Source organism: Vanessa tameamea, chromosome 15, assembly GCF_037043105.1.
Source record: "Vanessa tameamea isolate UH-Manoa-2023 chromosome 15, ilVanTame1 primary haplotype, whole genome shotgun sequence".
In the NCBI taxonomy this organism is placed as follows: Eukaryota; Metazoa; Arthropoda; class Insecta; order Lepidoptera; family Nymphalidae; genus Vanessa; species Vanessa tameamea.
Genome location: NC_087323.1, coordinates 8,384,327 through 8,411,942, shown reverse-complemented (window position 1 = coordinate 8,411,942; position 27,616 = coordinate 8,384,327). Strand labels below are relative to the sequence as shown.

The following is a 27,616-nucleotide window of genomic DNA, read 5'->3' as shown; positions in this document are numbered from 1 at the left end:
ATGTGGTTAGTCAGTGAGCGTCGGGGCCGAGCCGACGGCGACGGCACGGATCACGATATTCGAAGCGCGGGAGAGCCGCGCTGCTCGCTCAGCCAGCGCACCGGCCACAGCACGGTGGAGTTCAAGAGTGCGGCGTGCGCGGGGGCCGTAGAGCCGCCCGCGCCGCCTCTCGCCGCTCTGCCGGACCCACAGCAGTTCAACATCTTCCCGGCCTTTTTCAGCCGTCAGCTGAACTTCAGCAGTGGTGGCGGTAGCGGTCAAGGCTCAAAGATCATGGAGGAACTCAGACCGAACTTGGTGGGCGGTTTACTTGGCGTGCCAGGACTCCTGGACGAGCATCAGTCGGATGCAAAATTTTTACAATCAGGTGCGGAAAGCAAATATACGCCAGACAAGGGCCGAAAGTGCAGCAATGCATCATCATCATCAGCTGAGGAATTTGGAGGATTATATGGCGGTGATCATGCGGCTACTCCGCCTGCGCCTCCTCTTAGTCGCTCCTTACAAGATCACACAGGTATGTATCCGATTTACTCTTGCAACTAATCGATCGATCGAAGGCGAGCTAATGGTATTTAAGTCGAAGCAAACCATCATGTCCTGCAAATGTTCTTTTGTAAAAACATTAGTCACTATAGTAAATAAAAGTAAGTAAAGAATACACTCATTTTTATTATTAAGATTTGTTTTGACATTTTGCTAACGAAAAACTGGCGCTCCGTCTCCACATGACTACAAGTTTGATTCATAAATACACAAATCAGTATTGTTCCAAGCGAAAATCCGCCCTTACCGGCCACACATTGCTGATACATTATACGTAATGCTGTTCTGTTTTTAAATATATTATTTATATTTATTAGTATTTATATTATCAATCATTATTAACTAAGAAAGATAATACATTAAGATAATGTTAAGTTACTGTCGCTTTTCAAATATTTACAACGATATATGTATACTTACACAAATTAAGTTACCATTAAGGTAAATTATTATTGTTATCCAATGATTAATGATGTATGTTGCAATTGCTTTTATTGTTGACATTGTGGTATCTATATTTTATCACATACAAGCGTAACGGGGCGGTTTTTTCGGGCCGGGCCTTTTATTTTATCAAGCCATTCACATTTCCATGTATCGTAGTATTAAGAATATATATATTCTATGATATATAACTCTAGATCCGTCATATACAACTAATAGATTAAAGAACAAACATAAAAAGAAAACTTAATATTTTTTTTTCAGGCTAGGAAAGTTGAATTTCAGTTGATCTTCCTTTTGAATCGCTCTGTTTATTTATGAAAATAGCATTAAAATTCGTTAAGTACTTTAAAAGATCCAATCCTACAGACGGCGGGAATATTATATTATTGAAAATTTACCTTCAAATAATAATTTATTTTCACACGGTCCATATAACTTTTCTTAGGCAGACGGAGATTTGGTCAGTAAACAGATGAAGAGCATGTTTTATATTATAAATTAATACCTTTTGTTTTTCAGTTATTTATTATAAATAAATAAAATCATCAACTCAAATTCTACCTACTTTTGGAATTTTAAATAATAATTATATTTACAACTGATACAACATAAATTAAACACATTATTCACTAAAGTATACCATTAATAATCAACATATGTATATAAGTGAGATTTTTCTCATGATAACAATTACAGACATATAATAATAAATCCCTTAAGACAATATAAATATTTTTTACAAAAACTACTGTACCAAACAAATGTATCAAATCAAATCATATACTGTATTCAAGTAATCTTATATGAGCACTTTTAAATTATCATTTTACATAATTGTATTAAATATAAAGCAACCACTGATTTTCTACCGAGAAGAAACAGCAAAAAGTCAGTAATTACTCTTTTCTAACATTTTAAATACAAAGTTATGTCAATCATATACAATTAAACTCTACAATTAAAATCTTGTGCTGCGTAATATGCTTTATTTATTCATGTTTTTCTGAAATGGCAAATTTAAATGTAGCTGTGAATTTTAATATTTATTAAATATTTTGTGTTTCTCAGAAACATATCTGAGTGCATATATTATATGTATATACTTTCTTTCGTTTGCCCTATTTTGAGCACGCATTATTACATCTGGTGTGGGCTGGTCTAGCTTTTAAGGGTTATAGCAGCTGACTTCTTCCTGTTTACACTCCAAGCCTTGAGAAGCATAGAGAGCCGTTTATACAGCGCCTGATAATTCTCGGGAAGTGTTCAATTGCCGTCCCATCAGATTATGAGAGTGAGGGAATAGAAAGGTCGGATATGTGCACATATTTGTGCATGTAGTGCACAACAATATCTCATGTGCATTTGGCTAGTCCATAAGATTATGGACTGTGGTTCGAACAGATTTTTATTTTATTTTATTATTTTCCGATTGATAAATAATGAATAACTTCTAAAAGTAGATGGCTACTTTCATACATCAAGAAGTGATAGAAAATAACCATAGAATTAATATACGCTGGTGAGGTTGAAGTTCGATGTCACATTTCAGATCAATTTATTTCACTAGAGATTATTTTTTTATTTCTACTTTTGCCATTTCATCATTATTGTTTTAGCTTACCCTCAGTTATTCTTCATTGCACTTCTATACTTCATCGCTTCGTTTGATAAATGTATTTTATATATTTTGGTATTGAAAATTATTGATATAATTCGATAAAACTTTTCCTATTCTAATTTTATTTTATAACTGAATCAATACGGTGACATTTCCGTCACTATTTCTAAAATACAATATTAATTTTATACCCCTTTAAAAAAATATTTAGGATATAAAATCCTCTATTCGAATTCAGTAAGAAATGAAATATATGATTACTTAACGTATTTCAAATAACACATATTCATACGTTGTTTAGATAAATATGATTCAATACACAAGATATTTTATATAATACAAATTTTAAAAATAAATAATATTAAAAAGTTTAATTTCATTAACAAATGCACTAACCTTTTGATTATTTCCATATTGTGTTGTGTCTAACACAAATACAATTTATTGACCAAAATGAAATCAAAATGTATCCATGTTTACTTGAGCCTAAGCATTTATATAAGTCTGTTCAAGTAGGTACTACTCACTGGTCACTAATTATATAGATGATAAAAAAGCGTTGATTTCTGGGCAGGATATATTATTAGTATAGATATTTGAAACGGGATATTTACCATGTTTTTATTTTTATTTGGTGGAGTCTCGTGAACAAGACATTCGTAGATAATGTCGAAATATCGAGCTCCACTAAATAAAAATAAAAAACATGGTAAATATCCCGTTTGAAATACCTATAGTAATAAGGATATATTATTATATATACATACATAATTGTATTCTACTATTTTTGCGATTCAACGGGGAAATGCTGCTAGCATTCTTGCCACCATTCCACGCGGTCAAGATTTATACAGTAACTTTTTTTAATTAATATTTGTATATATATTTAAGCACTTAATGTTATCAATTCTTATGTTATTTGTCTTAAATACATTTTAATATTATTCAACTATCATAACTTTGTATATTAAATGTTAAAAGAGTAAATACTCAGCTTTTTGGCGTTTCTTCTCGGTGTAATCTACATTCCGAATAGGTTGTAGCTTCACTTAATATAATTTTGTAAAATGACGATTCGACGGCGCATGTAAAAGTCTACTTGAATAAAGTATATTTTGATTTTGATTTTAGACTACCAAACAAAATTAACGTAAGAGCTGCCATTGCACCGCCAATCATAGAATCTATATATATGATGTTTTGATTCTTTTACCTGTAATTTACTCACTTAAACTGGAATTCAGAATAATTTTAATAATACATAGTATTGATGTTTTTATTGATAATTAATATAATCGTAGTTTACAAATGATAATCGGTTGTCCCAGTAGATATTTAAGTAAACTATCGACAATAAAATAATTACTATTAGGATATAATCTATTTATCAGCAGTAGATCTAGCTTAGACACCGCTGGCGAAAAACAAAAGGACTCTAATTTAATTTCAATAATAGGGGTCATATTAACAAATATGACATGTTTCAAACTTGACATAGACTTAATAAATCAATTTAGGCAATATCTTCTAATGTAAAATTTTACTTCTAGTTAGAATGTAGTCGCTTTTTAGCTATCTTTAAATAAGGATTACATTATTAAACTTTTTTTTCTAGTATAACAAAATGTAGTTTAGACTTTTTTTAAATATTTAACGAAAACATAAACATTCTTGAATTAAAATTGAATTGAATTCTTTGTGACAAATTTCACTGTATTTTTATATAATAATGTACTCTACTTTTTATTATAGTCTAGTTTTTAGACATCTAGTTTTATTTAGCTATATAAAAAACAAGTATAGTACTGTCAGTGTTCCGTTAAATATTAAAATGGTGTAGATGAAAAATTTTAACGTAAAAAAGGCAGATGTCGGATTCGTTGGGTGTACTTAATATCTTAAGCTTATGGTTTATATCCAACTCGACCATTATTCATACGAGAAAAATATTACATAAATAATGTTAAAGTTGAGATAAATATATTACTAAATCATAGAAAATCCTTATATAATCAGTGTAGTAATCTGTCGGTCGATCTAACTGTCATTTTCTTCGCAACCATGGAATGAAAGTAGTTGAAATGTGCTTTTATAGAGTTCGATTTAATCACGAACGAATGTGCATAAATAAACGAATTGTGGTTTGGAAAGTTGATTTTGGGCAAATTAGGTAATATAATTATGTTTTTTAGGGGATTCTTGTGGCATATCAAATAAAACTTGTTCAAGAAAAATAAAGTAAAATATTATTTATAATTTTCAACTGCACTTTAAGGCTATTAGTGGATACGTGATATGGCTTAATTTGAAGTATATCCACTTACATTCATTCCTTTATTTTTGGTAACTTGGTTGATTGGAAATGGTTATTACTAGCTTTTTTCCTACGCTATCTATCACAAGATTTTTTTTTACTTATATAGTAATACTAAGCAAAACAATACTAAGGAAACCTTCGGCTTTTATTTTTGACGTAATCGATCACGATGCAACCCTGTCACCTAATAAATCAGTGTACGACGAGACGTGCTGAACAAACCTGTACAGGTTGAGAGGATGAAGCTTCCGAATCTTTATCAGTAATACCCAATCGAACATTTACCCAATTAAGGTTAACCACCTGCTAAAATATATTAAAAAAAAACGAATACTCGAGCATAATCCCAACTCTTATTTCATAACTCAATATTGCAAAATAATAGTTCTAGCAATGCAATTCAGACGTTGTTCAGTATGTATATTTATTTATATATTTGAGCGCTGTAGAACTTATTGTGCTGCTATGCCATCTAGCAGCGAGTTACAACAGAGTATTAGGTAGAATGATATAAAAACCTTCTCTATGAATATATATAAAGTGCTAAATAGATGTGCTATATTTCGAGGTAATCGATCAAACGTAGTCGAAATATGTTAATCTCAGATAGACATACCAATGTCCTTAAATTAATGGTATCCGAAATTTGTCGGTATGGTACATTTTTAATTAAGATAAATAAAAAACAACACTAATTGCATAATTTTACCATCATTACATAGTATAAAACAAAGTCACTTACCGCTATATGCCTTATGTATGCTTAAATCTTTAAAATTACATAACGGATTTTAAGCGGTTTTTTTAATAGATAGATTGATTCAAGAGGAAGATTTATATGTATAATACATGCACAATTTAGTAGAGAAACACTGATATTTTTAGAGTTTTCTAATGTTATGTCGTAAATAAACACATTTTTGGGCTTACATTGCAAACACTGGCTAAACCCAACGAAATAGACCAAAATAAAGTGCTACAGTATTGTACACCTTAAAAGGGTTTACAAAAAAGTCCAATTCAGGACTATCCCTAACCATTCGACTATACCATTCGGTATATGTCTATCTCTTAGGGATAACCCACAATAAACATTGTTTATCTTTTACTTTTTACGAGAAATAATGGCTTCTTTACGAGACAATTTTCAGCAATACAGCATTAATCCTTATGCGATAAAGTACCTTCAATACATTGAGCATTTTATATAGATCAGAATGGCCCTTTACAGCATGTAATTTAAATGAATATTACAAATTTAAAACGCAGGGACATAGCGGTTTGTATTGTCTAATGACTGAAAAACTGTGAACGTTATAAGACCTTCTGTAGTATATTTCATATAAAATTTTCGTGTAAAAACCTAATCATAATATCAACACATAATAAGACAAACTAGTATAATTACGGGCACGTACTGGGACACTATCCAGAATATGTACGTATTACAATTTCAATTAGAGTAATATTGCAAACAATCGGCCCGAGGCTGACGTCATGAATACGAAATGTCACTAACGACCGCCTCCCCCCGGCCCGGGCGAAGGCTGAATTTTCAAGCGGATATAAACCTCCACTGGATATGTGGGTATATGGGTAGGTAGCATATATGTATTCATACCGCGTTTATTGCTCCGTTGTGGACAAAGTGATAGTCGCTATTCGCTAAATACTGAAACGATTTTATTCGATTTGAATTTATTTAATTCATTATTTATTTCAATAAGCCAACCGGCTGGTATTATAGGAAATATGTACTGAGTGACTGTTTTTCTGTATTTTCTCGTTCACATTACGACCAATTATAAAAAATCTAGATTAACTGAGTTCACTTCGGTTTCAGTCATAATCGGGAATTTAAGAAGAAAATTAATTTTAGATTTTTTACTACTGTTACTATTACCACACATACAATAAAAATATTAGCTGATATTGTACTACATATTTATAGCGAATAAAATATATAATAAAGTATAATACATGTATATAATACGTGACAAATTCTATCCTTTGTTATTTAACGCAAAAAACTCACACGTACTCTTCTTAATAATAAAATGTTTAAAATTTTACCATTTACCGTCTTTATGCCAGCCCACCTGGATTCGCCGCCACAGAGCAAACTTAGTAATGTTGTATTCCGGTTTAAAAGATGAGTGAGCCAGTGCAGTTACAGGCACAAGGGACATAGCTCTAAAGTTTGTTGATGCATTGGCGATATTTTGGGCGGTGGTGACCACTTACCATCAGGTTGCCCATTTACCCCTCAATAAATAAGGCGAAGTAATGATAAATAGTTATTATTGAATTATTTAACTGTTTTTTATTAAATGTTTAAATGAACAAAACTTTATTAAGTTGTAATTAGTTTCAACTAGTATCCAAACTTTGTTCTTTGTCTTAGCACAAAGTTAATTATAAAACATATATATATATATGTAATGATTGCACGGGTTTACTGGAACTATAGGCTATGTATATAAAAGGTGTAGTGGATGTATAGTGTACACCCACCCCACCGGCGCGTCACGTACAAGCGCTAACAATGGCCGCGCGAAACGTGAACATCATTTCTTAGGATCCGTAAAGAGAGACTTTAAATATCATTCTAACATAAAAATCATCAACTAATAAAAACACATGCTTTCTCTTTTTTTTTATTAAAATTATTTTATTTTAAGATTAAAGTTCATGTCTTCAATTTTTCCTTTTAACGGAATATAAACTTCTTATAAAGAGCCGTTACTCGTCCCTATTTATTACTAAGAGCATGTTAAAATATGAGTTTTTTTACTTAAAATAAATGTGAACTTTTAAGCGACTTCTGTACTAAATTAAATTAGAAGTCGTTCAAGCAGTTGTTCTTGTTCTTGAATAAAGAATATTCAAGAACATAATCTTTCGTATTCATAATAGTAGTGAACGTACTAATTTTAACTAATTTATTATTTTTTTATTGATACCACGCTAAAACAAATTAAAAATGAAAACAAATCATGTTTGTTTTCATTTTGTGATTCTTAAAAGAAAAAAATCTACGTCTGAGCCTACAACTTTCTATCTTTTCACAAAATTTTGAGCAAAAATGTTTCTCGCGTGTTAGCCATAAAACACCTTCTTAGTATCCATAAAATTGGTTACGATATCTGTTTTATTTTTTTTTATTTAAATAACTATATTTGTGTTTAGCTGTTTCTCTGATCGAGTTATTATTTTATAAAGTCACAGATCTTGAAGTCGTAGCTTAAAATTGGGCTACTAACGGCTCGCGATAATAAACCTTAAATAATAAAATCCTTCGTGCCAAATTTCATCAAAATCGGTTCAGATAAGCAGACAGACATAGTTACTTTCACATTTATAATATTATTATGGAGAAATGTATTATAGTTCTATGAAATTGATGGTGTAATATTTCTCTCCGTTTCTTCTCGCTACAGGCTGCTCTCCGACATGGTTGTAGAGTTAAAATATTGATGATTCCCATGCTTTGCTTTATAGTAAAGTTTACTTGAATAAAATACATTTGATTTGAAATATTCCAAACATAAAGTCTTACGAACTCCTCAATATTATACACAGCAATAAACAAAACAAGTCAGTACCACGGCGACATTGCTAATTCTCTGAGACGCTTGAATATGCTCCTTCTAATATCCGCCCTAAATTATCTATAATAAAAGCTTGAACAACTGCGGCTATCTTATTACATAAAATACTAGCTACCCTCCCCGGCTTAGCATTGTACAATTCATTTATAGTAAAAATTAAATTATATGAATACAATTTATAACCTGCAACATTCTGGAATAATGTAGCTTCCTTTTGTTTAGAACTGGATCATCAGAGAGTAAAACCAAAAAACCTTTTACCTCTTTATAATATTAGTCTAGATTAATATTTAAACAAATTTATGAAAAGTACAGTGATAACTTTTAATTTTTACAAATGTGTAGGTCAAAATTTTGGCATAGTAAGTAATTATATATTGATTTTTTAAAAGGAGATAATATTCGATTCATACACTAACGTATTATCTCCATATCCAATGTGAACTTATTGTAAATTTGTTTTGTACATATCATTTCAACACTTAACTCAACTAACAATTATGCATAGATAGTAATTATATGATACAATGTCTATTTCCGGATATGTAATGGACGTCAGTACAGAGTCAATCAATTCCATGAGATAGACTTCATAACGTACGTTGGATAGAACATGAATATTAATACCCATTTGACAATCTGTCTGAATAATCATGGTCCATGTACGTCGATCTACCGTTGTTAAGTTTAAAGTAAAATGTTTTTTATTAATCGAATCTACTTTACTTTTATACTAGAACTTCTGGAATATCAATGTCAAATACCTTTACATGTCCTTATATTTAAATATTAATATTGTAAATGACAATCGTAATGTACAATGCCTTCCTAGTTTATCGCACTTTCTATTAGTGAAAACCGCATCAAAATCCGTTGACTGGCTTAGAAGTTAGCAGATAGAGAAAGAGGAAGCGACTTCGTTTTATACTTTTTATAAATATTTTTAGAAACTTCTACTTTCGCAATTGAGTCGTTATTGTTGTTATAGAATCTAGTAACAAGGGTCGTTTTTAGTCGATAATACTTAAAGCAATGATTATGATTTTATCATTCAGGATAATGCACAGAACGCATGTAACGTTAGTATCTCAATTGTGTAGGTTTGTAATCTTGAGTATATAACTATTTATTTAAAAAATATATATTAACTAAGCGTTATTATTATAAATGCATATTTAAAATTAATTTACTATTAAAAACCACAATGTCGTTCGTTCGTTATCGTTGTTATTGTAAATAAATATAAAATACGGTGTTTTAAGATATTGTTAGTTAATTTATACACATTAGCTTATCAAAACTATTAAAATACACTTAAGCTAAATACGATGCAGTGTTGAAAGTTATGATTTAGTTAAAAAATATTTTATTAATAAAATTACAATTATTTTCAATTAAGAAATTGATCATTCAATATAGTATACAACATTTATTCCACTAATTTCATCAACCACAGGTTTAACTGGTTGGACTTGAAAGAAAAATTTCGTTTTTTTTAAAGGCTTTAAGATTTTTGCCTCTGGAATTACTTTTTCTTTTTCACCAACAGGACTTGTAGAATCATCAGTGAATCGATCAGAAATACCGTCATCAGTAGCTTTCCCAACATTACCTGCGTTGATTAAATCCATTGAACCTAATGGGCGATGTATATTAGAGTTTATATTATAATCTTCAGAAGTCGTACCCGCACATCCTTGTATATTTTTATTTACATAAAAATTGTTGCTGTCAAACTGACCAGAGTTAGAGATTTGACCGGATTTACAATGAGTTTGTTTATTTATGATATTCCCGTTATATCCTGGCACATTACGATTGTATATTAGGTCGGAATACTCTTTTTCACTAGGTTCATAATAATCGTTTAATGGGTAATCTTCGTCGTTGGCATCAACTCCAGCATCATAATCAGAGTATTCATTTTGTTGTTGGAATTTAATTTGACTCTTAGGTTTGTGATAAGGAAAAAGCTTTTCTATTAATCTACTTGTTTCCTGAATCCGTCCGGCCATACCCCCATCGATATTTTTAAACGTGTTCACTGAAATTATTAAAAAATTGAGTTAATTTATCTTGCAAAGAATTTACTCGCTAATTATAATTTATCTGGTATTTTAATACATCTGATATTTGATGATGACAAAGATTATAATATGAACATTGATAAATAGCAAATGGATTGCCGCGCCAAATCACGCGCACATACTAGTAAATCGTATACAAATTAATTAACTTTTTTCATCGAATCGTTATTGATGAAAAACGGTCATTTTTCGAAATAATATTACATTGGAATTTGGAAAATTATCGGTTGCTCAAACTTTAAATGTAATAAAAAAATGCAAGTACGTCACCGTTTGGGATCTGATCGCTTCAAAGTTCTATTACAGGGCAAGTAGGCAACCCATATGATTCCAAAAAAATTTTGTCATCATCAAAAAAGATAGTATATATTCCTTATACCGTATCCCGTACTAGTGAATTCTTCAAGGGGACAACAGTGTATTTTTTTCAATAACATATATGATATTGACAGACCTCTAAAATTATTTGATATAGGTAGGCAGACTGGCAAATAGGCGACTTGATTTTAAGCGATCATCACCGCTCATAGATATTAAAACTATGAGATATATTAATCATCTCTTCGCCAATGCGCCACCAACACGAAGAACTAAGAAGTTATGTACCCCGTGCCTGTAATTTACTCGATCTATACTTCGATATTTAATTACGTTAATCAACTGATTAATAACTATTAAATATATACCGTATTCATACACATTTATACAAATAATGTTAAAAAAAATTGCACTTACCGAAAACTGAAGATATAATAAGTAGTTTTGAGAGTATTTCCATATTGAGTTGTGTCTGACGCAAATAATATTTAATGACTAAAATGAAATCATTGTAGTTGTCACGCTAACGAATCCTACCAATCAACCTAATTATTTGTATCATTAAAACTGTTAAACTTGTTTGGTAAGTATGTTTAAAAGTATATTATAAGACGGTTAAATTATGTCACGGTGTACTTTTATTATTATTTGACATTTTGTTGCGACGATTATTGGAAACATATTTTCACCTGAGTCGCCAAAATTAACATAAATTTAAACTAAGTAAACGAACAACGATCCAAGCATCATTCCGAGTTTCATAAAAAAATAATAAGACTTTGGTAAGATACATAATCAAGCGGATAAAATCACAGAACTAAAAACAGAGTTGAAGTTTTAAGAAATATCCCTCAAAATTAAACTTTCCTCAAAATATATCTGATTCAAACGCTTCCTTGTCATGGTGCTACAATCTTATTTTACTTATATATAAAATGTAATCTTGTAAACGTTATAATATTTAATATAAATGCAAAATTACCGCCCGTCTTTGAAATTACTTGCAAAAGAGGTTTTAAGTCACCAGCTGTGATGAATTTAATAACGATACAATATGTAAGTATTAAAGTTTTCTTTCTAACGGAAGATATTCTAGTACAGTTGCATTTTTTTTTATTTGTAAGCCTTGGTCTTCAATAAGAATGTCAACATGAAGTGAAATGAATATCAATCTTTGTGTATAATGTATAATCCCGGACGCGTGCCGGGAGCGTGCGCGTGTTATTGAGAGAGTACCCACCTCTATATCGATTGTAACCTTTGAAATTGCAACGTCGGTCCACTAAATCCGTTGTTGTCATTTGTCATTATATCATTTACTGTATTTTTTTTTTTTTATTTTCTTATAAAATCAATTCACTTATTTGGTCGGTTTTTGTGACATAAATAGATATCAATTAGAATATATCTGTGATATGAATTTCTGTCTATCGTGCAACTTGATGTTTTTACAATATTTTAATTTTAAATGTGGTAATTAATTCAACTGTTATTAATATACAACAGGATATGAAATTCTTAACTATAACTTTTTAAAAAAAATCACCAACAAAATAGTAAACTAATATGCGCATAAAAATCTTCAATAAAGAACCCACTTGACATAATGGAGTGCGCTTGCGCCGCGTCACCCCTAAATCCGATAAACCTATTGTAATTACAGCGCACGATCAGCTGCCACTCGAAAAAAAGTTACAAATGTTCAACGGGTTAACAGCAATGTGAATTCGTTTTAAATTTATATTTTAGTGAGAGGACATTTAAGATTAAGCTTACGTGGCCGTGCTAATTGTGGACATTGGAATTTCGACCACACACTAGCGATATTACAGAATAAAATCCAAACCCAAAGACATGATATTTTTCGTAAATAATCATTAAAAAAAAAATTTAAGTACTTTTTAATTATTTAAATTCGCTTTAGCAATATACAGTATGTTTAATAACTCTTACAGCGTTATTGTCTATGGTGGTATTTGTGACCGCTTACCATCAAGTGACCCATTTGCCCGTTCGCCTACCTAAAATAATAAAAATCGCACAAAAAAGTATTTTTAATAAAATAAAAAACAATATTAATAATAACTGATAGTCATTAATAAATATTTCCTACAAATCGAAAAAGATTGTTTATTATTAATACATTCTAATCCGTAAAAAAATATTTACATTTTAGTTTGAGGATTTCCTCTATAAAAACAAAAAGTAACTACGACCACAAAGTACCCCAATAATAAAAAAATCACTGCTTCCTAAGCCGTAGAGGAATAGTGCAAAGTGGAATGAATCGAGATCTCAATCAGAGGGATTTGCGGCATTTGCACCGATTATAAATCTATTAAGGGCCTGCGACAACATATGGATGCTGGAGGGCGAAGGGACCTGGAGCCCCGTGGAGCGCCAGAGGGTGCCAAATACGTAATAGATTTTTATTTTTAATATCAAATTGCTATTTACATCACCATGAAAATATCTACGATATGAATTATTAAATCAAAGCTGAGCAAATAACCAATAGGTATAACAAAGTGTAAAGCCAGTAGTCCAGCTTATCCAGATTAAATATCTTTGAACAACGTATAATAACAAATATGAGTAGTCTAGTTTTTTAGAGGTTACGGTACCTCTTAGTTTTTCTAGTGAAGTCATCCGACACCTTCCGATCGCCACAGATGGCGCTTTTATGTCAATCGTCATAATTAGGGGATTAAGGCCCCCTAATGACACGTTACATTGAATCTTTGTTACACCCCCGAACAAATGTTCCCTATTTTGTACTACAAATAAATATTGTGCGTTGACTTGTCGCAAGTCACTCGTGATTGTGTCATATTAATCTTTTGTTCTCTCTATAACAGAAAAGAAAACCGCAAAACCTAATGGATTTCTATTTCCCTTTAGTAAAAATGTAAAAATCTAACAAGGTTCAAAAGAAATCACGTTACCTTGATTCTATTACGAAAAATTGTTAGGCAGAACCGTAACCGATATATACGCCATCAAAGCCTCTAAAACATAGAAGCGAATAAAAAACAGCCTTTTAAACGTTAAAAGGCCCCGTTTACCGCGGACGCAAACACTTAGCTCCGTGTTAATTAATAAGTAGCTGGGACGCCGTCAAAGGGAATGCATGAATACTTGCCAAACCGACCTCCGACGGAGCTTTTAAAATCTCCCCTCTTAATTCCAATGCTCAGAGAAACCAAAGGTAAACTGATTATGTCGCCAATATGCAATTTTTTACAGCAACGAGCTTAAAGACTTGAATATGTGAGAGTATGTGGAGGGGACAGGTATAATAATAATGGGATTTCAGTGCACTCGCTTCATGCAGCTAATTTTGCGAAATGTGAGAGCTATTACATTTTTCACTCATATTAGAATAGTTAACTTAGAATGGGTTTTTTATTCTTAATCTAAAAATTTTAATGAAATTCAAATTGACTTGTACGTTGAATTTTAAAATCTTAATATTAATAGTTTGACTTATATTATTCTTGTACTTTTATCTCTCATAATAATCAATAGGGCTTATGAATATTTTATTATAATAACATAACACACACGCCGACAATAAATCACAAAGGATCATTCTGAACTGACGCAAAGAACTTCGTTCGGCTGAAGTGCACGGAGGTGATGCCGAATCATTAGCTGTAACAGTATTAAAGCAACGCAATTACAATTACGCCGAGCTGAACTTGACCTACGGTAAGGATCGATGCGACCCGCTATGCAAATAAGAAGAGGCTTCTTTGAACCAGACCCGCGCTAAGTGGGGTCGAATGATCAGACCTTATGTAAAAACCTGGCTAAAGAGGCATTTGTTTGGTCCGCGGATACGAATTAATGCAACAAAGAATTGAGCTCATTTTCGTTTTACTAATACTATAAATTATATTATTTCTTACAAAAGGAAAACTTTTGGAGAAGAAATTTTTGTATGACTTCAATTAAATTTGAGAATCAAGTCAAATCCCTTTCAATAATATATGAGATTTTAGTTTCAAGCCCGCAAAATATTGTTCTTTGTGATTTTTATTTCCTTATTTTGATTTTACTAAAAGTATTAGATAATATTTATTTTTTTACAACGTTTTTTGTACTTACTTGACCACCACACGTTCGGATTGTATATTGTAATATATTTTGTAAAATTTCATGTGCTGTTATAGATTCAATAGATTTTTCTAAGTTATACACTTTACACTTTTAATGAAAAATCCATTTAGTTTTATTAATTAAGTTTTAAAAAAGGCATTTGATTTTAAAGATGAATTAAATAATATTTTATTAAAATGCAATTATCTTCAACAGCTGAAGGAGCGTTCAAAAAATTGAAGCCTGAACCTGGCGGGACAAGCACTTCAGGGGGCGCGTCAGCACTCTCCCCCTCTCTAGGACCACAACACGCTGGACATACGCCTACCACAGCGTCCTGTCCCACGCCTGCAAGACGACGTCACAGAACGACATTTACGCAGGTAATAATACCTACTGTTTTGGTTCAAATTTAGTGTCCACTACCAAAATTCTGTGCAACTATCTCTGACTCTTTAGAAAAATCAATTTTTAGTGTCAACTTAATTAAAAGCGTCATTAGCGAAATGGTTTTCCGGCCAACAAACTATATAAAAACTCGCAGGTTCCATCCTGACCCCTTGTGCTAGCGTAATATCTACACCCAACACAAGATTTAATCTCAATTGGAGGCGTAAATAGGAATATTAGTAATTCCTTTTATTTATTGTTTTCAAAAAACAAAAAAGAAATTGATTACAGAAATTTTTGTTTCTCACGCTTTCCATGTTACTCTTGTAGAGCGTTACATCTGCATATAATGTATATTCCAAAAACGTTTTTAAACTCTAATGCTTAATTGCATTATCATGCTATTAACGACGTGAAGCGACACACTCAAAATGTATTATTCAGCACCTGAACGCTGGTATAGGATTTATATACCATTTTTAGTTTCATAAAAAAGTAACGTTATTTTAAATAAAAATCTGGAACGAACATTCACCTCACTGCAATGGGCTTATATTTGACGGACATACATGTTCATATATAAGCGGCGAAAAATGTTACGAATATGAGACGTAAAATTAAAACCCTAGACGATCTGTTAAAGCGTCACGACTGCTTCGATATTTTCTCATTTTAGCTTCAACGTACATTTTCAAATAGCCTTCGGCTTCCTTAAATGATTAACGTAGACATTTAAATTGCAGTTAAATTGTCATACATTTTAGCCACAAACATATGGCTGATATTAAGTATAAAAGTGATTAAATCCATAAAAAAAATATGGATTCTAACCACCCTTTGTAACCACGATTGAACCAACGGTTCGGAACTCTAAGCAAAAAATATGCAATATGTTTTTTTATACACAATTTTGATGCATTTCCACATAAATACTTCACATTTCGTTATAGAGTTTATTTATAAAAATAAAAACTATCATTTTTTATTATTACAAAAAAATACCTGACACAATATCCATAGTTATAAATTTTAAAATTATACATAAGATATATTATAATGATAATAATATTAAAATCATGTATAAACTTTTAATCACCACCAGGAACAGTTAGCAGAATTAGAGGCAGCGTTCGCAAAATCTCACTACCCCGACATCTATTGCAGAGAGGAACTAGCGCGAACGACGAAGCTCAATGAAGCAAGAATACAGGTCAGTACTATAGTTATAAGCGATAACACAATAACTATATCAATTTTCTTATTCAGTAATTTTGACGTATTTTGTGTCATCTTCGACCTGTTATTTTATTACCGTTTCGTTTGTTGTATTAAAGCTTAATAAAGTTGACAACAAGCGGACGACTCGGAACGCCGCCTTTTTCTTAGGTGGAATTGTCGAAATATCAATGATGCGCGAATACTCAGATAATTTAATTTGGAACGTAGGCCGGAGGCGGATTGAATTAAGGCACCATCTGTCGTCCTCAGCCGTATGAATACGAAATGCTTACAGTTACTCGCGAGCGATCCTTATCTCAGTTTTAAAATTGCTCAATCCCCCGGGACACTCGCTATTGATTTGTCCCCAGAGCACCTAAATCGCAGCTTCAGATATTTTATTCAGAGCATGACTTGTGACATGTTCAAGAACGTCTCTATTGAGTTTAAAGTCAAATTTAAAACTACTTATAACTGTTAAGTTGAAATATAATCATATAAAAATGAATTTAACATAACTTAGCAAATATGAGTCCTGCAAAAAAATGATTATTTTAGAAAGATAAAATGTCTACTCAAAAATATAAAAGGACAAATGTCATTACATAAGAGATTTTTGCATACATTCTGCCGTTAAAAGCTCATGTAACGTACGCACACAGAGTATTTGGAAGTGCCAATACATGTAGGTAAGTAGCTATGGTACCTACACTCGTGCCCGCGCGCTACGTAGGAGGCTATTAACGTTCAGGCGACGCTACATAAGAATGTAAACGTTAAAGACGACAGCGACGTCGGGCTCCCTCCTTCTAGAGGAAATTTCGATATAAAAATACAACGTTGCCGGGCGAATGAGGGGGCGTGGGCGGGGGTGCGGGAGGGTGGCCCCTGAGGCATTGCAATCCCATCAAATGGATCCGTAACGAAGTTAGCCGCTCATCCTCCCCGCGCGCCTCTCGACATTGTCTCTGCCCTCAAATGAATTCTACAATTGGAAATAAGAAAATGTTTTGTTGGATTCGTGCTTTTTCAGTTTAAAGGAGACCATTTTCTACAGATAACACGACGCTCGGCTAAATGAGTAGGTACTGACTTGATTTTTCATGTTTGAAACCACTCTTAGGTCTTATCTCAATATAAAATGTTGTGTTATTATAACAAGCGTTTGTAAGAGTTGTTTATGGTTCTCATATTATTTTTTTCAATGAGTTTAATATGACTTTAATCAAAAATAACTATTTATTAATATTTGTATGATTACAAGATTTATTTAAAACAACATTTTATTCATTCCGGTGTAAAAAAAACGGAATTTATATTAAATGTTTTAGTTACCTATATACATAGATACACGTTCAAGCATATTATAATATATTTACTTTGACATTTTATATTTTTGCTTAAAAGCAAATTGTTAGACAAAAGTTTAGAAAAATATATACTTATTTAATTAATTCAAATAACATACAAGTTACAATTATAATACATTTCTAAATATAAACGTATGTATTATACAGATTGTATATAATACAGCAAATCACAATAAATTAGTATACACAATAGTCATATGTATATCTATTGTATTGTTCAATTTCGAAGATGCAGCTCAATAAGTTGAGCAGAACTGATTTGAAATTTAGTTAAATAACGTTGACATTACAAGATGAATTTCTATAAAAGCTTTATTAAAATTAATACAGAAAAAAAACTAATTTAAACTACTCATTTCAACTTGAAGATATCCAATAAGATATTGTAACAGATCGCCCGGAAATTGGTTCGTTTTTCATCACAACGCGCGCGGCGAGGGACGGATGTTGAATTGCGTTGCGAAAAAACTAATATCCCTTTTATGTTCTCTTACCCTATTCTATATACCACATATATCGAATATTATATCGCCCTTATTTCATTAGATATAGGGTTCAAATTAGTAATTACAAACGATGGGCTGGTATGTATCGGTTTATTTATATGGGGAGTGCGTCCGGAGGGCGTCTCCCTGGCCCTCTCCCTCTAATCAGCTGTAATCACCATATCAAAGTACGCACGCCTCATTCCCGTTGACAACACAGATTACGGGGCGATGTTTTTTATTTTGTTTTAGATATTACATGTTACGAAATTATGTCTCTACGTTTTACTTATTTCAAAGGATACCGCGAACAATTTTTCAATTTTAACATAAAACACTTTAAAAAAAAAGTCACACTATGTAAATTTATTACGTTTATTTGCTTTTTATATAACATGGATTATTATCAAATTATAACTATTTGTTTCATCTTTATTATTAAAATATTACCAGTGTTTACACATTAACATGTTTTATGCCTTTTTTCCGTTGGCAACGATTAAACGCAAAATCAATGACAATACTTTATATGATTGGTTCGCTTGTTCGGTTATGTTGGTTTTATAAATAAATGTTTGTTTTAAAACAGGTTTGGTTTCAAAACCGTCGAGCGAAATACCGCAAACAAGAGAAACAGTTGCAGAAGGCACTCGCGCCGGCCGTACTGCCGGGCTGTAACGGCATGATGCGGAACATACAAGGCTACAGGGGATACCAACCCTACCCGCATCCTAATACCATCAACAGATATCCACAGGTAACTTATCATCATACAGGGAATTTTACGTAGAGATTATTACACATTAAAAATCCATTGCAGGAATGCTGAAATGGGTTAGTTCATAGTGAATTTGAACTAGTGATCGTGGGTAAAATCTCATCTTATTCGAGCTTTTAAGGTCTCCATTTATTATATATAACTGATGACGTGCCGGTGAAGGAAAATCGTGAAGAAACCTGCATGATTCGCATTCATACAGATCCTGTATGATACGAAACTTTGCCACATATATTTACTTTGTAATTGAAGCAGTTTAGCTATATAAGCACCAAGTCCTTACTAGGAGTAGTTTTGCACAACAGACATTAACAGACATTTACAGGCTTACTCTGTATGATAAAGGCCTTATTCCACAATATTCAGTTTAGGTATCTGAGTATGCTAACGGTTATTTTCGGTACAATTTGTATCCTGAACTTGTAGTAGTTTTATGTTTAAAGTTGTCTTGTAAAATAACCGTTCTACATTTAGACAATGATTTTATCAAATAAAAAAATATAGGTATTATCGATGAATACTTGCGAATATTTGCAAATAATAATAATCAGAAAACATACTATATCCTAACTAAATCAATCAAGCTATAAGTTCAAATCTGGCATTTTTTTAAAATATGATCTACTTTCTAACAAAAGCGCAATAGAAAATTTCTTTAATGTATATTTTTTAAAAATATACTTTATACATTTTCTCAACGTGAAAATAAAATATATATTCGTCTATTGTTAAATATATTTATAACTCTTGTTAAGAGTCTGTTTAAAATTATACATAAATTAATCTCCTGGGGTCTCCTGGGATTCAAGGTCATTAAATTATTATTTATTGTCTGCGTTATGAACAGAGAACAAGAAAAGTAAAATGAACAATTATTTTAAAGTTGTAAGTCGTAAATGTCTTACCCGATAGTAGAACTTTGTGCAAGACCGTCTCGTGGATATATTATAAATCATATTAATATATATTAATAATCTTGAGTGAGCCAATGTTATTACAGGCACAAGTTCTGATCTGATCTGTGATTCCATAATCGGCAGCGCATAGACGATGCAAGGAGTTTTTATATCTCTTATAGTATCTTACTTGATAGTAGGGCTTTGTGCAAGTCCGCCTGGGTAAGTACCACCCACTCATCATAATTTCTACCGCCAAGCAGCAAAACTTAGCAATGATGTGTTCCGGTTTGTAGGGTGAGTGAGCCAGTGTAACAGGCACAAGTGACATAATATCTCAATTCCCGATTCGATTCATCGCATTGGCGATTTAAGGAATGGTAATTTTTTTTACAGAGGCAATGTTTATGGCCTTAATAACCATTTCTCATCATCATCATCGGGTGGCCTATTTGCCCATCCGCCAAAATAGGTGCCAGTATCTTTTTACAAAGTCTTTTGCTTTTCTAGTAAATATTAAAAAAAAATGCTTTCCGTAAACATAATCGTATGTCCTTAGATACGAATATACGAAGAAATATTAAGCTGAATATTCCTGATTCAAAGCAATGAGATTAAAACTGTAGACTGAATATATTATTCGAACAAAATAATCTTTCAAAGTGACTTTATCTTATATTTTTTACCTCTGAAAATTCTTATAAAGTCATGTCTTCAATTACTTTGGTTTAAACTCCAACAATTCGAAGATGTAACATGCATATTACTAAACGGCCTCTTATATTTTAAATTTTATTTAATATACAACATACAATAAGACTTGCCTACATATAATTAAACAATATTGAACAAACCTGTACTGTCTATTGACCCTACTCGTATATTAATTTAGAAGTAAAAATAACGTTCAGACACAACATAAATTTTGATATTATAATATATCAGAAAAGTACGTAAAGAATAATTTCAAGTTATATATACACGATATATAAAGCAATATCAATATATTCCCATTGATATGTGTGTATTATAGGTGTTCGTATTCTTAATTTATAAGAAAATATGCAATAAATGCAAGTAATCAAAGAATGTGTTATGTGTACGATTCGCTCGTTAGCGTGCGGCGCTAATCAGTCGCTCTGATTACGCCATAATGAGATTGCGTCATTGTACGGCCACCGAAAATAATGCAAATAGCAGCCGTCGGTTGCGCTTGTGGACAATACGACTCGTTACGTTCCATACGATAACGGATATGAACGAATGTATGCGACGAATCGATTCGAACTTATTTGATTTCCTTATTTTGATCGTGATGCAATAAAATAACCATTTTTAACGGCATTTCATATAAACAACGCAATTGTTTTATAGTAAGAATTAACGGCGCCAAGTGGTTTCACCAAAATTATCGATCATCAACGGATCATGCATGTATCATACAATTTGCTATTTAACGAGAGTCATGCAAATAATACTCCGATAATTAGAAATGTAGAGAGAAGTTATAAATACATATAATGCATTCTTCCATCACGGAACACGAATTTTCCAAATCGAATTGGAAGTTCCTGGGATGAACACGTTCAAACGTACTAATGCTACTAAAATAGATATTGATGCCACCAAGTCACCGTCTTATCATTGTCGATCGTTGCAATTCTACTAAGTATTTATTTCGTTAGTCAGTGAATTGCTATTCACTACTATAATGATGCAATTGAAAGAAAGAAAGAAATGTTTATTAGGACACGACAAAATTATAAAAAGTATAAAAAAAAGAAAAAAAAAAAAAAAAAAAATTAACTAACTAACTTAATCTACAAAAAAAACAACAACAACAACAAAACAAAACAATGATAGTTAACGTGTCCTAAAAGTGTACCATGATATTCAATTGAGGTAAAAATATGCTTTTGAGATTTTTTATCATATAGATTTCATTAGATTGGTTATATTGGCAGTATTCACACTCCTTGTGCCACAGACACAAGAAGCCGTTGGTTTTACCCCATTGCCATTGGTCCTCGGATTGTGAGAGCCAGGAAATTTAGTTGATTTAGTTCTGTTCATGAATAATAATAATAAAAATAATATTCTGTGCAAATGCCAAGTCTTTAACATTAGTCGCGGTGTCAGAGGACATTGTTTAATATTTAATAAATATATTTTTTTAAATTTAACTTATATATTTCAGTCAATTAAAGTTAATAAGTATATAACCAGTAAATATTTTCCTTTTTTACGTAATAAAAACCCGTAAATGTCCCAAAGCTAGACATTCCCTTAAGAATGCTTAGAGATTGTTTAACTACGCTTTTACCCAGATTTCCTCACATTGCCCTGCATATATACATAATTGAATATTATCCAAAGATAGCGGGCTCAAACCAAAACAAGCTCTACTAACTTTTTAACTATCGTTGATATATTAACACTAATTCACACTTCTAAGGTTTTTTTTTTAATATAATGATAGGTACTTTAACGTGGCAAAAATTTAATTTTATAGCCGTACAATAATGATGATTAAAAATCGTTTCCCGACGTGGTAATTGCAGTGGTTTCAATATTTTCGTCATCGCATTACCCATTAGCGAAGTGTTGATCGTGATAAATTACAACCGCAGCTGGAGCAGCGACATTTTATGCCTATGTTTCAACGTAAAACAAAACCTACTAGTAAAAACATATGCTTATAGCAAGCGTTTTCATTTTTAAAGAGTACATATGGGTATATTAAAGTATATAAATAAATAAATTGCAGTGTAGACATACATATGTTCTACCGACAAACAGCAATACTTAGTATTTTTTGTTGCGGTTACCCAGTGTAACTACAGACTTGTGCGTGAGACCTAACATTTTAAACCCCAAAGTTGTTATTATTTCTTACATTGATATATCTTTTGACGATCTCTTAACATCATGTTGACTACTTGCGAGTCCGCCTATATTTGCAATAAAAATAATCTAAACAATAGAACAGACCCTGCCGTCATTAGACTCGGAAAATACTATATATAATAGCTACGCAGAAGAATAGAAAATAATGCATTACTTTTCCCATACTACAAAATTCCCTTGTTTCTTCTACTTAGCACCACGGCAGCTATGAGGAGCTGCAAAAGGATATCTTCTCGCTCTCGCAGATGGGCGGAGGCTCATACCCGATGCCGCAGGGTTTCTCCATGGGCCACGGCGCCAATATGAGCGCCGTCGGCATGCGACAGGATACTATGGGTAAGTGGCCTCGAGACTAAGAAATTATTTATCGAAACAGAAATATAGGCATCCGAAACTTTGTGCATGGGTATATGATCCGCCGGCGACGTGGAACTCCATGTAACATTAATAATGAAAAGTTTAAGCTCAATATTTTGACACTGCTGAATATTGTTATACGTTTACACGTTACATAATTTTATTGAATTAAAAACGCGGGCTAATTCTTAAAGCAGTCTCTAACAACTCTTAGGAAGTGCTGGAAAAACCGATTTTAGTTCTACGAAAGATTAATAAAGTATATTACAAGTAAAGTTTTTATATTTCATACCTATATCATTTTATTAAATATTTTATTATTAAAAAAAACACATTTAATCTGCATGTATATGACATAGTTATTAAACATCAACGTAGATAAACAATTAGTTGAAGGTAACAAATATAAAAGTAGCAAGTATCAAAGCGATAAGGTTTGAAATAAGACACTAAATACAAAGTTTTATTATTTCACCGGTTGCCGCCACCCATCGCCTAACACAATGAATAATACGAAATTAAATCGAGTACGAACTAAGATGTAAGTTTGAAGTGTAAAACAAGAAGCGGTAGACTCGCGCGGCAGCTTTCATCAACTTTCTATTAGAACCGTCAAGGCAATTATAAAGTTGCGGGGCCCGGATGATCGCAGCCTCGTTTTTATACAAATATCCCTTATAATAATGAGAAAACTTGCTCTTTGCTGGCCACGACTAAGTTCCGCCAGATGATCTCGAAAAGGAAAAAAACTTAATTAGAATTTGTTCAAGTCACGGGAATTCTTTCTTTTGTTCGCTGTAAAGTGTTTTGTCATAGCAGTGTCAAAGCCTAAGTACTATTAAACTCGGTAAAGAACAATTTACTTCTAGTAAATTGTGGCCTACTATTTTTTTTACTAGCTTTATTTATTTAAATAAATAATTTAATTGCTAAAGATTAAATGCGTGCGGAATTACGAGTAAATGTTCAGTACTTATTTATAATAATATTATAATTATTGATATAAATTAAAAAAATTAAAGTATTGACAATAATATAACACAAAGTATTTTACAATTAATTTCAAAATGAAGTCGAAACAATTTTATTGGGTGTCCTTCTGAGTCAGAAGACGTTTATAATGATATCAAGAGATTACTTTTGAATTAACTTAAGATATTTCCGTTAATAAATGATGTACTTACGTCAGTCGTATGTAGTTGAAGACGCTGGTACGTCTCACTAATTCAATGATCCTTGAGTTTGCGGCCGGAGATTATAAATCTCTGCTACTGAACTCAAGATGTTCTAACTTGTCCTAAATATATCGCAGGTATATTACTTACATCCTAAACTGTAATACAATTTATTTGACTAGATATCATCTTTATTCACAACTTATTTGATAAATCCCGTAATGTCTGGACTCTTAGAAATAGCCATGAGTAACTAGTTATAACCCACGGGAAAGCCATGGATTATAACACTCAAATATAATGAAAATTCTCGTTATAGGTATATCTTTAAATAAAGGGATAGATATTTTTTATCATAAAAATTACTTTTATACAATAAAGTCTTATTCATTAATCTCGCGGTCTTTTCTGTAGGCCAGGTTAAGTGCATTAATTTGGTGAACATCTTAAGTTTTCTACAGTTAAAACCATATTAGCATACTGAAAAGGCATTTCAATTACTAAATATTAAAATAAAAATAAAAATTACTGTTAATAAAATTGGTAAACTTTATTATTATAGAAAAAGAAAAAACTTTTCTAATTTTATAATGTAAAAACATCAAATTCCATCGTGTAGTTAAAACGAGTGAGCGCAAAGACGGACAGACGTGAAAAGCAAGCAACTTAAAGCTTAAAATTAATTACTGATCATAATAATAATAAATTACTTCTCGAAATTACTTAGTAATATGAATTAGGTTTTATTATCGTTTGCGATGTATTAACCTTAATTCGGGCCCTTAAGCGATATCTGTGATCATTTTCACCAGTTATGACTTTCAATTTAAGAGAGCAATAAAATATTTTTTGTAACTCAAGGCGGCACGTGAAGCGAAAACGCCTTAAGCCAGATTCCTGCGTAGAAAAAACGTCCAAGTAATGGAGGCGAGGCATCGTACCGTAGATATTCTAATAAGAAAATTTCCACTACATTTACTTTGGCGGGCGTCCTCGCGGCGTCTTCGCAAATATCTTATTTCCTGCGGCGAGATTGCATCTTGAGAAAACGCGAGGGTCGCCTTGTACCTCTCTACTCTCACGACCCTCCGGCTCGTCTACATTTATGTCTATCACTATGTGGTAAAGCCATTGGGGGTAACTGCTATTCCCCTTTGCATCTTTATATAATACTTAATAAACGAGCGAAATTTTAATCAAGTAACTTAAAAAGAACATGACATTATTCTATATAAACTTGATTTATAAATTTAAAAACAATTAAATATATTCGAACATAATGAAAACATAAAAATATATATTTATATAATCTTTTTCTACTATCCGAAATTAAAGTCGAAATCTTTATTCAATACATAATTGTTATATTTATTAATAGATTGTTAGAAATTTGCTATGAAAATGAATTGGCTCAGAACTGAACTGAAGCCACGAAATAAACTTAGCGGAATTATATATTTTTTTATAACCCTAATAGTGATTTGCAATACAGTGAATTACTACTCGAAAGGTCTGTTTCATTAAGGAGGTATCATCTAAAATCGTTAATAACCAATCGCAAAATAACATTCCAAAAACTGTTTAAAATTTAACTTTAAGAATATATTCTAAAATCATTTTATAAAAGCGTATTAAAGTATTCCACAAAGGCATAAGGATTATCGGTGGATTAACTTATTAAATTATATTGTAGTTATATAACTAATAATTGTATATAGGCATTTTTATTTACTTAATACTAAAATGCAACGCAAACAGTCTCAAAATTTAGTAAGAAAAAAAAAAGTGACGTACAAATACAGAAAGGGCGTTATTTACTTAGTCAAAAATATATTATTATTTAATATATATTTTTAAAGATAGACATGTGAGTGACAGTGTCAGTAGATAATGTTACCAAGAGTTTGTAACAAAAAAAAATCTAGAAAATAATATTTAACAATTAATATCTTTTTCTTGGGAGCGATAAATAACGATTATAAACATTGTTAGAACATAATATTTATATTTTAAAAGCAGTTCAAACTTACATAACTGATATACTTAAAACAACAGTATTTGTATTTGTTTATTGTAATTAAAATGAATATTGAGCTTTGCTTATGAGCGTTACGATTTGAATGATATCGGCAGGCATGAGCGCAGAAGACGAGTGGTACAACAAGTCGCTGTCCGCGCTGCGGATGAACAGCGGCCACCACGCAAACCTGGCCGCCGCCCCTATGCTCCAATACCAGACCTAATCGCTGCTGCACGGCGCCGACTACTCCCCGGCGCCGCACGACTACGCGTCCCCGTAGTCGCTTGGAGTACACGCGCGGTCGTTAAAGGTAATGTATGCATAAAGCTTACTGCACACGTAGCGTGATTTAATTAAACGTGATTATTTTTTAAAGCTGGACGTCAAATTCTGGGTTTATATACATTTGAATTATTTTGATATTAAATGCGTAGGAGCGCCCTTGAGTAAATAGTTTGCATAAATCGTCAAAGGATAGATATGCAGAAACTAACTCATCTAGCTTAAATCTGTGGTAGCCATTTTATTTTGTAGATATTTATTTAAAATCTTATGTGTAAATTTTATATTTATAATGAATTCATAAAAAATTATAAGTTATTTATGTATCCAAATTATAATACAGTTTTTTATTATTAATTAATATATTTTGTTCCATTTTCGTGTTCAACTGTAACTGGATACTAATAAATTAGGTTTTTGAAATTAAAAAAAAAAAACATAATTTCAGATTGGTCTCAAAATTATTTTTGTTGAAGTAATAATAACAGTAATCGAATTAAGACAGTACGTCCACGGACGTGCATAGATACTATGTATAGGTACAAAATAGAATGTTAATTTAACAAGGAACGACTGTTTCTCTATATACGTATATTGTGTATGCTAGTCATATTGTACAGCCATTTCGAATTAAATAATTGATAAGTACATAATATTTTCATGATTGTTGTATTAATTAAGTGAATTATCTCG

The 27,616-nt window shown here is 31.7% G+C and overlaps 1 protein-coding gene across 1 annotated transcript; it reads left to right on the top strand.

Annotated features, from left to right (window-relative positions):
- LOC113399667 (homeobox protein unc-42) lies at positions 1 to 27,236 on the top strand. The gene is made up of 6 exons (XM_064217140.1): positions 1 to 517; positions 15,262 to 15,428; positions 16,538 to 16,645; positions 19,098 to 19,265; positions 23,284 to 23,425; positions 26,755 to 27,236. The coding sequence occupies exons 1-6, from the start codon at positions 1 to 3 to the stop codon at positions 26,862 to 26,864; spliced, it is 1,212 nt and encodes a 403-aa protein (XP_064073210.1). The 3' UTR covers positions 26,865 to 27,236.
- Positions 27,237 to 27,616: the final 380 nt, after the last annotated feature.

Coding starts and splice junctions, on each gene's coding strand:
- LOC113399667 (XM_064217140.1), top strand. CDS start 1: ATGTGGTTAGTCAGTGAGCGTCGGGGCCGAGCCGACGGCGACGGCACG. Junction 15,429..16,537: donor ACAGAACGACATTTACGCAG/GTAATAATACCT, acceptor AATCACCACCAG/GAACAGTTAGCAGAATTAGA. Junction 19,266..23,283: donor CCATCAACAGATATCCACAG/GTAACTTATCAT, acceptor TCTTCTACTTAG/CACCACGGCAGCTATGAGGA.